The sequence below is a fragment of the Rhinatrema bivittatum genome, unplaced genomic scaffold (genome assembly GCF_901001135.1).
Source record: "Rhinatrema bivittatum unplaced genomic scaffold, aRhiBiv1.1, whole genome shotgun sequence".
Lineage (NCBI taxonomy): Eukaryota > Metazoa > Chordata > Amphibia > Gymnophiona > Rhinatrematidae > Rhinatrema > Rhinatrema bivittatum.
The window spans coordinates 149,330-167,749 of NW_021820759.1; the positions used below are offsets into that span (position 1 = coordinate 149,330).

The 18,420-nt window shown below is 43.2% G+C and overlaps 1 protein-coding gene across 1 annotated transcript in view; it reads right to left on the reverse strand.

Annotated features, from left to right (window-relative positions):
- Positions 1-2,427: 2,427 nt before the first annotated feature.
- Positions 2,428-18,420, reverse strand: part of LOC115082088 (neuromedin-K receptor-like) — a gene marked incomplete at its 5' end in the record, with an annotated part of 54,933 nt that continues 38,940 nt past the window's right edge. The window contains one exon of the mRNA XM_029586355.1: positions 2,428-5,715. Coding sequence (XP_029442215.1) covers positions 5,400-5,715 — 316 coding nt within the window. The remainder of the gene's footprint in view (positions 5,716-18,420) is intronic.

Here is an 18,420-nt window from a genome sequence, read left to right on the forward strand (position 1 = left end):
CTGCTTCTGGATATTCTTGTCTTCCACCTGCGTCTGACCAAGGCCCATCTCCTGATATTCCTGGTCTCTGTTTTCATTAACACAGCCACCTCAATGAATCTTACCACCATCAGCAGAGGCCCCCATCTAACACCTGCTGGCCCCAGGAGAACAAGGGCTGGTATAGGCAAAGCCCCAGTTAAGCCTCTGCTTCATTCAGGTCCACCTGCCGATGGTGGGTACCTGCAAGGCTGTGTCAACCCTATCTCAGTCCAAGAGTCCACATACACAATAGGTTGCTGAGGCCATGGACCTGGTGTACTTGTCCACAATACAGGCTATCCCCAACTTAGCTCAGAAATTACAGGCACTACAGGTGGCCTTGGAACTCTTAGTCGCAGACATGAATCATGTTACTGCACAATTGGATACCCTGACCACACCCACCAGCCCACCCTCACCAGCAGTGGTACCAGTACAACTCCTAGTAACCAAACAGCCCATACCACAGTTACCTGCTCCTGCCCAGTATGCTGGGGACACCAACAAATGTTGAAGATTTTAAATCAGTGCCATATGCATTTTCAGTTGCAGGCCCCACTTTTCCCAGATAACTGAACCAAAACTATGTATATTCTCTTGCTGCTAGAGGGAGTAGCACTTGACTGGGCTTCCCCTCTCTGGGAGAGAGGGTATCTTATTCTCCTTGATCTCCCGGAGTATACAATGCCCAGAGTCAGCTGGATGGGTAACTCTAGGGCTTACAGCATCGACACCTCAGTTCATCTTGCCTGTCAACTTGGAACAGTCTCCCATATGTTTCTTCACCCAGGCTTTGGTGGACTCTGTTTCCGGGAGGAACTTCATACAGCAAGTGCCAGTTGAGCAACTCCACATACATACATACTGTTCCCATGATACCACCCCTGGTTCTCTCATCCTTCTTTGGAGACCCTCTTACAGGATGGGTGTTCCGATACACTGTGCCACTCATGCTATGTGTCAGTCTCTCTCACATGGAGATAATTAACTTCCATGTCCTGTCTAGGGCCGTAAACCCATTTATACTAGGCCTGTTCATCCCAATGGATGAGTTCCGATGTGGCCCAGTTTGACTGGGCCACATCGGAACTCATCCATTGGGGACCTGGATGTACTGAATCCTGTATAGAATCCAAAGGATAATTACACCCAATGGTCTCCCGATAGGGAATCCAGAGGACTTCAGTCCATGTCACAACTACTCCAAGAAAATGTGCTGAAAATAGCCTATAATCAGTTATAAACATAGCTGGAACAAGAATTATCTGAACAGAGAAGTTTGGAGAAGGAACACAATCTTGCTAAGAAAAACTTGAGTCACTTATCATAGGTAAAGATGAAGAGATATGAATCCTGCAAACCTGACTTCTGGAAGAGAGAGAAAAAAGGAGTGAAAATATTCTAATAGTCCTGTCTAGTTCTACCAGCCAATATTCTAAGAAGGAGGTAGAGGTCTCTACCCTCATGGTAAGGGCTGTCCTCCACCAAAATAGTCCAGAAGTGACCACCCTCTTGCTTGCAGCTCAGCTTTCATCCCTGGAATTGCATGAACTATGGGACAAAACCAACTGGAGCCAAGAAACCTACAGATGGCTGAAGGAGGTCAGTACCCCAGTGTAAGATAAGTAAAAGGAACTTTCATCACTGGTATCCCCAAAACACAAGGCCTCTGTTGCAAGTGTGGATCCGTGTGCCGAGGTGGGGTTGTTACTACCCACAAGGAAGGCCCTTGCAGGTCTTCACTGTCAGCTGGCTGTGCTGGTCGCCAAGGAGGCCCTTTGTGAACTACAAGGCCAGGTTCTGCAGAGGCGGGCAGGAGTCAGTCCATAGTTGGAGCAGGTGGAGCAATGAGTCCAGAAAGCAATTCAAGATCAGAGCAGGCAGTGAGCAACAAGTCCAGTGAGCAATCCGAGATCAGGGCAGGCAACAAACAGCAATTCCAGAGATCAGAGCAGGTAGCGAGCCACAAGTCCAGAAAATAGTCTGAGATCAGGGCAGACAGCAAGCAGAAAGTCCAGAGAACAGTCCGAGATCAAGGCAGGCAGCCTAGCAGAAAATACAATGAAGCAATCTGAGATCTAGTCCAAGGTTGGGGTAGGTGGCAGGCAACAAATACAGAAGCAATCCAAGATCCAGTCTAAGGTCGGGGCAGGCAGCAGGCAACAGATACAGAAGCAATCCGAAATCCAATCCAAGGTCAATGCAGGCAGCAGGCAGTGAATCCAGAAGCACTCCAAGGTCAGGCAAGGCAACACTCAAGACACAATGAGCACTGAGCAGTCCAGACAGCAGGAACAAGGAGGACCTGTTGCTGAGGCATTGGGGAGAGGTCAGCGTGGACCTTATATAGGGCCTTCCCTCTGAAGGCACTGGAAGGCATCAGGCCAGTTTTCCCACCGTGGGCCCTTTAAGATGGGTAGAGTCACACCTAAGCCCATTTTTGCTTGCAGAGCTTCTTGGCATGGCATGCTGAGGCTTCGCGATGGATGGTCACGTCTTCAAAGAAGGTGAGGGCAGCCAGCCGCGAGACAGAAATACGGCTGGCTGTATGTAACAGCCTCAGGATGAGAGCTGAAGAGAGGGGGTAATGTTACACTTGGCAGTCCATGAGCTAACCCCATGAACCGCCACTCTCACCTCTCGGCCGAGCCCCTGCTGACTTCCAATGCCACCGACACTGCCCTCTGATGTGGTGGAGGGCCACCAGCCCAACCAGCCATGCCTCAACAGACTTCTTCAGCACATGCGGCTGTACACTGCCAACACTGAGTGCCATGCACCTTTCTAAGCACGTGCACGTGCCTCTTCTCACTGTTTAAAGAGACTGTGGTGGGAAAAATCTCACTGCCCTTGTTGATAACATTAGCTCAAGGCCCTATAAGAGGGCAATGCTACAGTCATGCCTTGCCTCACAACAGGTCTGCTTCTATAGTAGTACGAGTTGTCTAAGTGTTTTGTCTTCATTTCCTGTACCTTCAGAGTCTTGTATTCAGTACCTACATCTGTCTTTAGTCCAGTGTCCATGTCTTCATGTATTCATTTCTTCATCGATTCCCTCCTGTTCTTCTCCTCACCTGCCTGCCCTGCCTATCCGTCTCACCTTCCCTTTAGATGGATACCCAATATTGACCTCAGCCTGATCTCAGAGTTGCTTGACCTCCATCTGCCATTGACTACAGCCTGCTTCTTGTATGCTGCCTGCCACTGACCATGGCCCATCTCTGGATATGTCTCATCTCCATTATTGTCAACCCAACTACCTCAACAAATCTCACAGCCATCAGCAGAGGTCCCCATCTAAGGCCTGCTGGCCCCAGCACCCAAAGGCTCAACCTGAGGGGAATGAGGGATGATAGAGGCAAAGTTCCAGATGGGCATCTGTTTCATCTGGATCCGCCTGCCAATGGTGGAGACCTGCAGAGCTCCTCCCTATAGTTTGTGTCAACCCTACCTTGGTCTAAGGGTCCACAATCACAACAATTATACATATCCAGAAAACCAGACCTGTTTATGAGTCTTGACAACAGGAGTTGGCCACTCCTGGTCTAGTTCGATGCGAGATGTGAGAATCGTAAGGATTTTTGGTCACTGCTCAAAATGCGAATTTTAACTATTGTGGCATTTGGTGTCCCCCCTTCTTTCCTTTCCTCCTGCTAGTGGCTTTCTCCTGTGTGGTGATGTTAATAATGAATATAAGTTTTCTATGATATTGCAAACTCTAGCTGTTAAGAAAGTACAGTTTTAGGAATTCGTTAAACAATCACCAACTATACCGTTAGGCAACTCTGGTCTTGGAATGTCACAAACAGGTCTGGTTTTCAGGATTTTTTACATGCACCATCTCCACTGAATACAAATCCTCTTTCATGCATATTCATTGTAGATATCCTGAAAACCAGACCTGTATGTGGCACTCCAGGAGCAGAGTTGCCTACCTGTGATCTACTAAATTATTCACTGATTAAACACAGGGGCTTTAACTATCAAACAGGCGCGTGGGTGCACATATATATGTGTATATGGTTGCACAGCCAGATATACAATTTTAAATCCTGCACGCATACGGGTGCATGTTATAAAATAGCCCTGGCATGTGTCTGTGTGCTACTAATTTTACAAGTGTATGTGCACAGCTGCATAATGTCGGCTTTGAGCTGCGCAAGTGAGGGAATTTTATAACAGGTGTGCTTCCACGCCATGACCAGTTTCACTAGTTCATCCACTAGTTTGCCCAGTCTTCAGCTAGGTCCTTCAAACTCCTCTGGATTTTTAGCCTGCACTCCCTTCAACTATTCCAGACCCCTCAAATTCTTCATAGATACCTGGAAATTTATTTGAGACTTACAACTCCTACATAGCAGAAGTAAGTTTATGCTCAAATATACCTGGACACGCACCTAGGCATGTAGGTACATGCACACAATCTCTTGGCCCTCCCCAGAACATCCATGCTCTGCCCTCATTCCACTCCTTTTTTTCTCTGATGCAAGATATTTGTGCATTGGGACTTGTGCGCATGTGGGAAGCTTATAAAATTGGGTGGACTCACGCATGTGTTACATGTGCGCCACATCTCCCTTATAAAATTCACCTTTAAGCTAACTGATAGAAGTGGACAAAACTTACTACAAAGGAAGGCAACAACAAATAGGCTGATATAGTCTTTGCAGATTGGTAAAACTATTTTAACAGACTTCCTAATGAGTCAAAAATAACATTCTTCACATTTAAAGTCACAAGGTTTTACTCGATAAGTTTAAATATTGGTCAGAAAGTAACTGTTGATACCCGTATTTGTTTCATTTTTTACTTTGCAATGTTGGCTTGTGATTACATATGAAAAAAAATGTAATAACAGCTTAGATTAATGGCTACAAGTACAAATACCTTAAGAGTCCTGCTGCTGTATTATTAAAGACATGATTGCACTGATATGAGTCTGCTATGTTAATCATAAACCAAGACAATGTAACAAATGAATAAGTCACAGATCTTGGCCAAATATTTCTCCTTTACTTCAGTTAATACTAGTAGTACTTATATTTCTGTGTTCAAGATGTCACTGTATTATAGTTTTGCTCTGACTTCCCTGGGGATGTTTATAATTGAAAACGACTTTATTGTTTATCATAAATACAATAAAACTGTACAGCAGGAAAGCAGAATTTCATTTTGCTTCATAGAATTTGTCATATTTAGGCAAATTCGTCTAAATCCATAACAATTAAAGCCAAGACTCATTAAAATGATACATGGTACTCTTCAAACATTCTGCCTTGTTTCCTTAATAAAATTTTGGTTCCAAACTAGTGTAACACTGTCTCTTACATAAAATACTGTACTTAAAAAAACACACACACAATAAGTTACAGACTGGTTTAAGAATATTCATCTATAGACTTGTAGGGGGAACTGATGTAGCTGGAATTTGTGGAGGCGGCTTTTGAATTTCTGCGTGACCAACCATTGATGCTTGGCTCCCCCAGAGCAACCCTTTTCTTATGACTGGGCTTGGGATTCTCTCCATCACTTGGGTCAAACACCACTGTCATGCTGGACTCCATTCTGGAAACAGTGTACAAGCTGCTTTGCCTGGTGGGATGAAATCTGGTGGCTGTCAGCTCCAGTTCATCATAGCTAGACACCTCAATGAACGGACACCAACGGAATGCTCTCTTGAAACCGGCCCGGAATCTGAGGACAAATATACCCGAATCAATTAATATGCTTCTCAGGAATGACTGCAACTTCCCCAGGCGATATAAACATTTTCCCCGGAATACATTATGCTTCCTGGTTTTGTCTAGTTTGTTTATCTCCTAAATTATGTTTGACTTTTTCAGGAGTGGGCCTGCTAAGCTATACTGCATTGATGACAAATTGATCCCTTTGACAGTATTATAAAGCTAGTAGGATATTATTCTGTGATGACAGGTAGAATCAAAGCAGAAAATCCTTTACAGCATACTAAAAGTTATCAGTTTAGCAGTGTTTCTTTTCTCTGCAATCACCTATGGCCATTTGTTTCTACTATTTTAGTCAGGGGTGGCTCAAGGCAACCTGCTGCCTGAGGCAAAGAACAAGATGGCACCCCCTCCCCCCCCCCCCCGACACCCAAAGGCATACACTCAAAAGATGTATTTATTCTTTGATTTATTAAATTACCTTTCACTTTACTGAAGAAATCAAGGCCAATAAATAACATGAAACAAATTATATTATAAAAAAAAACAAGTGGCAAAGATACAAAGAAAGACACAAAAAACTATGATCTGCGTCAAACAGGTTATGCATGAGTCTGGAATAGACGTTCTTAAAAATAAATAATAAATAAAAAAATAACATTACTCACAAGTATTTTACATTAAAATAACATTGAAAGTACAATGAAGTAAAAAAAATGTCACAACATGCATTTTATATTTACATGTACTGCAGTGGTGCCAACCAGAAATCCCTGCAATAAAGTTCAAAAAAGTAAAAAAAAAAAAAATATATATATATATATACAAATGGGCATTAGGCCTGTTGTAACATGTTCAGTGTAGACTTAGACTTCAGAAAGCCATGAGTAAAAGAATTGTAACAACAATATAGTAAATAAACTTCCATACCAAAATAATAGTTACTGCAAGCATATAAATAGTAGCAAACCTACCTATGAAAAGGCAGCAGTGCAAATATTACACCTCCTATTAGAAAAATTGAACAAGCTAGGCTTCTGTAGATTCATACACATAAACTATACGCTGGTAGAATACCTCAACTCAGTCACACATGCAGAATACAGAGGGATCCTCACCAAATACAGAATAAAGAGACCAGAAAGTATAAATAGAAAAATGCAGACAAAAACTGAACTAGAAACCACAATAAGTCAGACTCTATATGCAGTACATCAATGGAAAAACAGAATCACCATTCCTCAGAAACAAATCAAACAAAATAAAGAAATATAAAATCAATAGTAAAAAAAAATCATACAAATAAAAAGAATACATATTCCATAACAGTTGAAGAATAAATTAACATCCAACAATGAAGAACTCGCAAAAACGTTCCAAACACCAATAAAATATTTCAAAATAGTAGTCACAAACATCCGATAATTAAAACAAGTAATGATTTTAAAAAATCCCCTGCTCTCCATACCTGTGAACTTTTGCTTTCTAGGTGCCGTGAGAATATCCTGGATTAGCAGGCAGAGAGAAAAAGGAGTTGTTGCGCACAGACTTTCTCCTCTCTTTCTTATATATAAGAACATAAGAACATAAGAAATTGCCATGCTGGGTCAGACCACGGGTCCATCAAGCCCAGCATCCTGTTTCTAACAGAGGCCAAACCAGGCCATAAGAACCTGGCAATTACCCAAACACCAAGAAGATCCCATGCTACTGATGCAATTAATAGCAGTGGCTATTGCCTAAGTAAACTTGATTAATAGCAGTTAATGGACTTCTCCAAGTACTTATCCAAACCTTTTTTGAACCCAGCTACACTAACTGCACTAACCACATCCTCTGGCAACAAATTCCAGAGCTTAATTGTGCTTTGAAAAATAATTTTCTCTGATTAGTCTTAAATGTGCTACTTGTTAACTTCATGGAATGTCCCCTAGTCCTTCTATTATCCAAAAGTGTAAATAACTGATTCACAGCTCCTCGTTCAAGACCTCTCATGATCTTAAAGACCTCTAACATATCCCCCCTCAGCCATCTCTTCTCCAAGCTGAACAGCCATAACCTCTTCAGCCTTTCCTCTTAGGGGAGCTGTTCCATCCCCTTTATCATTTTGGTTGCCCTTCTCTGAACCTTTTCCATCGCAACTATATATTTTTTGAGATGTGGCTACCAGAATTGTACACAGTATTCAAGGTGCGGTCTCACCATGGAGCGATATAGAGACATTATGACATTTTCTGTTTTATTAACCATTCCCTTCCTAATAATTCCTAACATTCTGTTTGCTTTTTTGACTGCTGCAGCATACTGAGCCGCCAATTTTAAAGTATTATCCACTATGATGCCTAGATATTTTTCCTGGGTGGTAGTTCCTAATATGGAACCTAACATCGTGTAACTACAGCAAGGGTTATTTTTCCCTATGTGCAACACCTTGCACTTGTCCACATTAAATTTCATCTGCAATTTGGATTCCCAATCTTCCTGTCTTGCAAGGTCCTCCTGTAATGTATCACAATCCGCTTGTGATTTAACTACTCTGAATAATTTTGTATCGTCTGCAAATTTGATAACCTCAGTCTTCATATTCCTTTCCAGATTATTTATATATATATTGAAAAGCACCGGTCCAAGTACAGATCCCTGAGGCACTCCACTGTTTACCCTTTTCCACTAAGAAAATTGACCATTTAATCCTACTCTCTGTTTCTTGTCTTTTAACCAGTTTGTAATCCACGCAAGGACATTGCCTCATATCCCATGACTTTTTAGTTTTCTTAGAAGCCTCTCATGAGGGTCTTTGTCAAACGCCATCTGAAAATCAAAATACACTACATAAATTGGTTCACCTTTATCCACATGTTTATTAACCCCTTCAAAAAAATGAAGCAGATTTGTTAGGCAAGACTTCCCTTGGGTAAATCCATGTTGACTGTGTTCCATTAAACCATGTCTTTCTATATGCTCTACGATTATCTTTAGAATAGTTTCCACTATTTTTCCCGGCACTGAAGTCAGGCTCACTGGTCTATAGTTACCCGGATCGCCTCTGGAACCTTTTTTAAATATTGGTGTTACATTGGCCCCTCTCCAGTCTTCAGGTACAATGGATGATTTTAATGATAGGTTACAAATTTAACTAATAGATCAGAAATTTCATTTTTGAGTTCTTTTAGTACCCTAGGATGCATACCAACACCAACCCTAGGATGCATATCAACACCCTAGGATGCATACCAACACCAGGTGATTTGCTCTCTTTAGTTTGTCAATCTGGCCTACTACATCTTCCCGGTTCACAGTGATGTGGTTTAGTTCGTCTGACTCATCACCCTTGAAAACCATCTTCGGAACTTGTATCTCCCCACTTCCACTCTTCCTCACTCTCACATGCTAAGGCTCACTCACATAAACACACACAGGCTCAATCTCACACAAACACACAGCCCCTTCAGCCTGATGGGACACTTACTTTTTCAGTCTCACTTACACATACACAGGCTGTCCCTCATTCTCACATGCTCAGTCTCTCTCACAATTGTTAAATAAACATCATAATCACAAGCTGAAAATCATTTCATGCCAGGTAATCTGTTGGGCGAATGTGGATCCTCATATATCAAATTAGCTTCTTTATATTTTAAAAAGAATGCTCACAAACAGGTGTTGTAGTGTTTTGGATGCTACTTGCCAGTCTATTGTGTTGCTCTGAGACTGGTTAACTTTCATCTAATCATTGGTGACCACACTCATTATGTCACATTTTTTGCTTTTTTTGATGACATTTTTAAAGAGTTTTTAAAGTTGCTTTTTCATGTTCAACCTTTTGTTTTTGGTTACTGTTCTTGGTTCAGTTCCCCTATTCGATGTGAACCGACCTGATATGGTCTCCACCATGAAGGTCGGTATAGAAAAAGTGTTAAATAAAGAGACGAGACACTTATCATTGCATTGTGTTGGCTGGACAGCATACAGCAATACGGCCTGGTCGGCAAGTAGCATCCAAAACACTACAACACCTGTTTGTGAGCATTCTTTTTAAAATATAAAGAAGCTCATTTGATATATGAGGTGTCCACATTCGCCCAACAGATTACCTGGCATGAAATGATTTCCAGCTTGTGATTATGATGTTTATTTAATAATTGTTCATTGATACATCATATATATCAAGGATGTAAACCGAGTTGATTTGTATCAAGAAAGTCGGTATATAAAAGCCTTTAATAAATAAATAAATAAATAAATAAATACAGTTTCTGAGTATAAACAGTAGAGATGTGAATCGTGTGCCAGATCATCTTAACGATCAGATTCGGCTGGGGGGGGGGGTGGGGGGGGAAGAATCTGATCGTTAAGATATGTGAATTGGAATCATTTCTGATTCCAATTCACATTGCTAATTTTTTTTTAAGTGAGGCCCGTGCCGCTAAAAAAAACAAACCCACTCGACCCTTTAAATCGACCCCCCCGACCCCCCCAAAACCTTTTAAAATTACCTAGTATAATAGGGGCTGATGAGTAAAGATGGTGCCGGCCACCTTTACTCATCAGCCCCTATTATACTAGGGCTGATAAGTAAAGATGGCCGGCGCCATCTTTAAAGATGGCGCCGGCCAGCCAGTGCTCCTACCATGTGACAGGGGCCGGCCAATGGCACGGATACCTTGTCACATGGTAAGGGCAAAGGTGCATCGGTGCCATTTTATTTTTAGAACAGCTGATGCCTGGGAACGGTAAATCTCTTCCCGAGGCCCCCCTGGATCTCTCCTCTCCCCGAGGCCCCCCTGGATCTCTCCCCGAGGCCCCCCCTGGACCACCAGGTAATTTTAAAAGGTTTTGGGGGGGTCAATTTAAAGGGTCAGGTAGGTTGTTTTTTTTTAGCGGCGCGGGCCTCATTTAAAAAAAAGGGTCGGGAGGGTGGGGGGTTGATTTAAAGGGTCGGGTGGGTTTTTTTTTTTTAGCGGCGCGGGTCTCACTTAAAAAAAAAGGGTCGGGAGGGTGGGGGGTCGATTTAAAGGGTCAGGTGTTTGGTTTTTTTTATCGGGCCATCGGCGCCATTTTAATTAGTGGCAGCCAAAATGGCGCCGATGGCCCGAGAGCGGGAGATCGCGCTGGGACCCACCCCCACTGGACCACCAGGTAACTTAACATTTTGGGGGGGTTCGGGAGGGTGGGGGAGGGTAAGGAATTGGTTTTAAAGGGTCGGGGTGGGTTTAAGGGTTGTTTTGGTGTGCCGGTTTTCCCGCCCTCCCCCAAATAATTCCCGTGCCCTATTTAACGATACAATACAAATGCCCCTGACGATAAACCGGGGGCATTTGTATTGTATCGTGCACTCTAACGATTTTGGACGATTTTAAAATTATCTGACGATAATTTTAATCGTTCAAAAACGATTCACATCCCTAATAAACAGTCTCTCTCACACACACACAGCCATGTAGGCCCACCTCACGTCCTCTTCCAGGCCGCATTGATAAAGAGAAGCCATTACCCCCTCCCCCCTGTAGGGTTTTATAATTGAGTGCTGGTAATGGCTATGCTGCCAGCACTCTGCCTGGATTTGTAAATGCTGACAGGCTGGGAAGAGAAGCAGATCACTGAGTTCCGAGGAAGCAAAGGAGGGGGAGGAAAGAGTAGCCGCACCAGCGGGGGTTCAAGGAGCGCCAAATTCAGCCCGCGGAGGTTGTCAGCAGCTTGTGCTTTATGACACAGTGGTGTGTCAATGCGCACACAGTTGAGAATTGCTGCCTAGACTATGCATACCTTGGCCAGACATTAACTGTATCTGGTAACTGAATTATAAGACATTTTAAGAAAAACTCTTAAATGTCCCTATATGTAGTAAAGCCCTGGCCAGTTCAAGCTGTTTAGCAAAACTATTTTTTAAATTGTTTGACAGCACTGTGTCAACAAATTTAGAAAATGGATACAAGATCTTATTCAGATATTATACAAAATATTCTCAGAGGTATGGAAACAAATACAGAATAAAGAGACCATAAAGCATAAATAGAAATGTGCAGACAGACTGAACTGGAAATCACAACAAGTCAGATGCTCTATACAGTGCAATATCACCATTCTTTGTAAAAACATCAAACATTATAATTAAAAATATAAATAATGAATCATAAAAGTAAAATTATGCTAATAAAAAGAAAAAATATTTCAAATTATCTGATGAATAGAATATCCAATATAATTTAAACATTTATACATTTCTCAAACCACCAATAAAATATTTCAAAGCAGCAGAATCAAACACCACCCAATCTCTCCATACCTGGGATGTTTTCATTTTCATTTACTCTGAGATTATTGTGGATTGGTGAAAGGGAGGGAGATGCACAATCTTTATGCTCTCTCTCAAACACTTACATTTGTTGAATCTCTTTATTATGCACACACCATCCCTCTCTCTCAGATACACAGACTCTATCTCACTCCCTCACACACATTCTTAGGTCTTTGATATACTAATATGTGTGCATGTGTGACATTGGCTCTCACACAGACACACACGTACTTACACATGTCTATTCTTATGTGTGGCGCAAGAATAAAAGCACTGCCACACGCTCTCTATGATATCATTTATTTGCATGACGTCATGGTTCAAAGCTTACAGTTCTATACATATATACAAAGTCACATACCTATCCATGGATATTCAGGTTTCCTCACCCCTCATACATCAGCCTGTCTGTGCAAGAAGTCTGGTCAATCAATTAGGCGAAGAAGGGGAATTTGCAGCACTTCATACGTCTATGAAGGCATTCCAATAGACTCCTGTTTCGCCGTTCCACCCCTCTGCTTTTATACAGTCAGGAAAGTTGCTGATCACTATGTTTTCCCTTGTGTCGTTGCCAACAATTGCCAACAGTTTCCAACAGTCGATAAAAGTTGCTATCCCTGTGTTGTCGCCAACAGTTGCTACCACAAAGCCTGACTTATCTCTCCCTTGAGCATAGGCTGGTTGATCAGGCCAGCGTGTCCCCGGCACGAGCAGCCAAAGTCTTTGTTGCACAATCAGTTATTGGCAGCAACATTTTCCTTACATTTTATATACATACACAGTCTCTCTCTCTCTCACACACGCATGTATTCGCGTGCACACACACACACACACACACACACACACACACACACACAAACACATAGATTCTCAGGGCTTCCACATATATTTCAGCCGAGTTGGAATGGGGGTCTGCTGCAGACCCTCTGGGCCTCTCATTGAGCTGCAGCAAGACAGATGATGCTGGCAGTGCCCAGAGCGACCTCCCAGAATGCTTACCTACCCCCGTCTCCCCTCCCCCACAGTTCAGTTTCTCTCTTGCTTTCACTTATCACTGTCACCCCTCACCCTGACCAGCATCTCTCTCACTCTCACTAGTCACTGTTACCCCTCTTCCCCAGATTAGTCTCTCTCGCAGTCTCACCTATTCCCCAGATCAGTCTCTCTCACAGTCTCACCTCTCTTCCCCAGATCAGTCTCAGTCTCTCACCAGTCACTGTTACCCCTCTTCCCCAGATCAGTCTCTGTCGCAGTCTCACCTCTCTTCCCTAGATCAGTCTCTCTTGCAGTCTCACCTCTCTTCCCCAGATCAGTCTCACTCTCTCACCAGTCACTGTTAAACCTTCCCCTCAGGTCATTCTCTATTTCGCTCTCACCAGTCACTGTCACCCTCTCCCCCTGACCTGTCTCTCTCTTTCTCTAGTCACTGTGTCATCTCCTGCCCCCTTACCAGTCTCTCTTTCCTCTCTCTCTTCGGTTATTGTCACTCCCCTCCAGTCTCCCCCCTCCTCAAGATCAGTGGCCTTTCCTCTTACCTCTCCGGGATTGGGAAGGAGCTGGAGTTCCCTTTGGCCAAATTCAGAGACTCTCAGGCTCCAGTGGGAATTTATTACTAGCTTATCATCCCAAGGCTGCTACAGAATCCTAACGTTTTCTTTGTACTAGGTCTCCTGCTCCACTCCACTCCTCTCCTGCCGCTGCCCTGCTCTCCCCTCCAACCTCTGGTCCCTGTGCGCTTCATCCCTGCCCGCCATTCTGCTGCTGCTGCCTCGGCTGTCTCGTTCGGTTGTATGGCCATGGCCCCACCTCTCTCACTGTGCTCTTCTGCTCATTAAAGGCAGGTCCCTGCCAAGCCATGCACTGAGCAACCGAGGGATCTTCAACTGGGAAGCATAGTTCAATCTGCTGACCAATTAAAAATGACTATGTCGTGCCATCCACCAACTTTTTTTTTTAAAATAATGCAGCAGTAGCCTTCATCAAACAGTTTTATTTTTTTAAACTTAAACTTACATCTGCGGGGGCAGGCACTCAAGCAGCCAGCAGCAGTGCACGCGCACAGTACAGGCAGCAAACAGCTGGACACTGGCATAATTTGAACAAGGCAAACCAGCAACTCAAGGGGACCAGTCAAACCTTTTCTTCTCAGCACTGCCGGTACCACATGTGCAGAGAAGCAGTACAGCATGAGGTAGAGTGAAATGGTGAGCCTGGGCGCCGCGATGACATGGGATGCTCATGCCACAACTCTGTTTTAAAATGTGTGCCACTCTGCTAAGTTGAGGTACTGAGGCAGAAGCTGCAGGGGTGTTTTGAGGGAGGCGTTTTTTGCCACCTCAAAATTTTGCCACCTGAAGCAGCCGCCTCACCCTTCCTCATTATAGAACCTCCCCAGATCTTAGTCACTACACTGAAATAATTATTGCCTCCAATTTTCATCTTTTTGTGGACAATATTCATGTATCTCATTGAGGTTTGTGTTATATGACATAACTAACCTCTGCATCATGAGATTTGAAGGGAAACAAACTAAAATTACTAGTTTCCTGTCTCCATTTCAATGCTGTTTAAATGTCAGGGGTTTTTGGTTTTTTTTGTCAAAGCAATAGAAATCACTTTTAATACAAGGGAAATTTAAATATATGAATACTAGGGATGTGCAGAGCAAAAGTTTAAGTTCATATGTCCATATGTCCAAAGGGGGTCCCATTTGCGGTCAATATGGACATAAACAGAATTCAATGAGTTGAGTATATGTCCATATGTGCAAATAAAAATTTAAACCCCTCACCCTCCTTAATCCCCACCCCCCCCAAGACTTACCACAATTCCCTGGTGGTCCAGCGGGGTCAGGACGCCATTTCTGACCAACTTTGCAAGGAGCACGTGACGTCGGCGTCACGTCGGAGTGACGCGGCGTCACGTGATTCCCCGCGGGTTCGCGCCGGAACGCTCGTTCGGCCCAAAAGAAACTTTTGGCCAGCTTGGGGGGGCCTCCTGACACCCCCAAGCTGGCCAAAAGTTCCTTTTGGGCCGAACGAGGGTGCCGGAGGGAACTCGCGGGGAATCACGTGATGCCGCGTCACTGCGACGTGGCGCCGACGTCACGTGATTCCCCACGGGGTCGCTTCCGGGATCCTCGTTCGGCCCAAAAGGAACTTTTGGCCAGCTTGGGGGGTGTCAGGAGGCCCCCCCAAGCTGGCCAAAAGTTCCTTTTGGGCCGAACGAGGATCCCGGAAGCGACCCCGCGGGGAATCACGTGACGTCGGCGTGACGCGGCGTCACGTGATTCCCCGCGAGTTCCCTCCGGCACCCTCGTTTGGCCCAAAAGGAACTTTTGGCCAGCCCCCAAGCTGGCCAAAAGTTCCTTTTGGGCCGAACGAGCGTTCCGGTGCGAACCCGCGGGGAATCACGTGACGCCGCGTCACTCCGACGTGGCGCCGACGTCACGTGCTCCTCGGAAAGGCTTTCAGAAATGGCGTCCTCACTCCTCGCTGGATCACCAGGGAGTTGTGGTAAGTCTTTGGGGGGGGATTAAGGAAGGTGAGGGGTTTAAATTTTTATTTTGGATCAACAATCGCGATTTCCAACTTATTCAACATAGCTATGTTGAATAAGTTGGAAATCCGATCGTTTATGTCATCACTTTTTTAAGTTAAAAAAAAAAAAAAGTAGCGTTTTACATTTATGTTCAATACGAATGCACACCCCTAATGGATACTATCAAATAATCTGAACCAAGAAGAGAGTACTGCTGTTCATATTTTGTACTGGATATTCATTACTTACTAACTTATTAATAGAATATAGTGATTTATGACTATACAGCAGGGGTGGACAACGCCGGTACTCGAGATTCACAAACAGACTTGAGTTGTTTGCCTATACATAAGACCTTCGTTTTCTCAGTGTTAAAAAATAAACCATTTCATCCCAACCAATTTTTGATAAATATGACACATCTTTTAAAAGACAGTAATGATATTTCCCCTGGGACTTCACTAGGTAAATAAGCCTGTATATTGTCTGTGTATATAAAAAAAACAACACACATTCAATTTTTCTAATTCAAACCCTAATGATGCCATATAAAAATTGAAAATTACAGAGGCTAGAAACAATCCTTGGGGTACCCCATACTCTATTTGTCATCAGATAGAGTGGTCCAAATCCTTTTGTACCCTAAACTGTCTGGAATTCAAATATGAACAAAACCAATTTATACTTTTCCAGAGATACCAAGATGTCCCAGTCAAACCAAAATGTTGTCTTAACTGAGTCAGTGGATGAGGATACATCAAACTATACCAAACTCCCAGTCTTATCTCTCTCCATACTACTTAGCAACGAATCCATCAACGATAGCAATAATCCTGTGCTATTCCCTTTTCTAAAACCATAGAAGTAAACTTTTTAAGACCCACGCGCATGCACACTTGTGCGCGCCTTTGATGGCACATGCACATGGATGCGTCAGTTTGATAACATCTGCACACATATGCATGCGTGTTACAAAATCAGCTACCTGCGTGTACATGCACGCACAATGTTATACTGATGCGCACGTGTGCGCGCACGAATGCTGTCTCAAGCGTGTAAGTGAGGGAAATTTTAGTAGGTTTGCGCAGCGATGCATTAGGCTTTTTTCCTAGTTCCCTCCCAGTTCGCCCCAATAAAGGAGAGGACTTCCTTAACCCCCTACCTAACTTGCCTCCCTTTAACCCTATTAGCCCCGAGTCTTATAACCCTGGTGATTAGCTTTGTTTTTATTGTTACACGACTTACCTGCCCTATGTAGGAATAGTAAAGTTATCTAGTAAAGTGATCTAGGCGTCATGATAGATAATCAGCTTAACTTCAAAAAATTTATAAGCACCACCACTAAAGACTGCTTCTATAAACTTCTTGTCCTGAGAAAATTGAAACCACTTCTCCACTTCAATGATTTTCGGATGGTTCTACAAGCCATTATTCTAACAAAAATCGATTATTGCAACTCGCTCCTTTTTGGTCTCCCTACCTCATCCATCAAACCCCTCCAGATGATTCAAAACTCTGCAGCTAGAATCCTTACCAATACAAATAAAAGAGACCATATAACCCCCATACTAAAACTCCTCCACTGGCTGCCTATTAAGCAAAGCATTCTCTATAAAGTATACACAGCAATTCATAAATCTATTTACAACATATCCCCACTCCACTTAAGTACCCAACTTCGTTTTCACTCTTCATCTAGACCTATCAGAGGAGCTTATAAAGGCACACTCTATGTTCCTTCAACAATATCCTTACATCAGAAACGTACCATCTCTTTAGCAGGACCCGTCCAATGGAACATGCTCCCGCCAGACATCCACCTTGAGATCTGCTTCGCTTCCTTCAAAAAGAAAATTAAAACCTGGCTCTTTAGCCAAGCTTTTCCAGAACTTTGATTATTTTTTACCTCCAGCTATCAAGATTTTCTCACCATCGCAATCCCTTCTGCAGATCACATTTATCTTAGACAATTACGCCTTATTTTATGATTTGGTTTCTCAAAGAGACTATACAATTTTCTCAATGTTATTTTTCGAACCTGTTTTCCATGTTTTCCAAGTTCTATAACCTTGTTATATGTACCGCCTCTTGGCGTAATTTTTATGTTTCAATGTAAACCGATGTGATCTGTATTTTAATACAGGAACATCGGTATATAAAAATCTAAAAATAAATAAATAAATAAATAAAGTTACATGGCGGGGGATCCCTGCGGGCGTAACTGACTTCATGGTGTAGTACCGGGCAGCCCATGCCCCACCCAGACCATGCCTAATTCCCGAAAAAAAAAATGTTTATGCGCATACCAGGAGATTTGTGCGTGGCCACGGCCATTTTAAAATTTGCACAGCTGGCACGCTTCCAAGCTATGCGCAATCGCATATCTCCCGGTTTTGCCACGTGCATGCCTTTGAAAATTGACCAAATACAGTTTGTTATGGAAAAGTTTTTCTGAACATATATAAGCCTCAAGTTGATCAAGGACACACTTTTCTTGACTAGGGTAGGGAGATTTGACACTTGCCTATAATTACAAGGATCTGTCAATGGCTTATTCTTATCCTTCACTATCGGTCTCACTATTGCTTTTATAAATTGCATTGGGATAGTACCTACTGTCAGGGACTTATTCACCAAGTGATGTATTATAGCCAATGATGGTTGAGGAGTTGCCTTGATGAAAGCAAATGAACATGGATGTAAAGGAGGTGAAATAACTTCTCTAATCTCAATTTGTGAAACTTTCAAATAACTGGGACAGTAACTTTCAAAGCGGTGCAGGGGCACACATGTGCTCATATATACTGGCACGTGCCAAGGGAAACAGCTATTTTATAACTTACATGTGTATATGCGTGCACGTGCGCCAAATTTTAA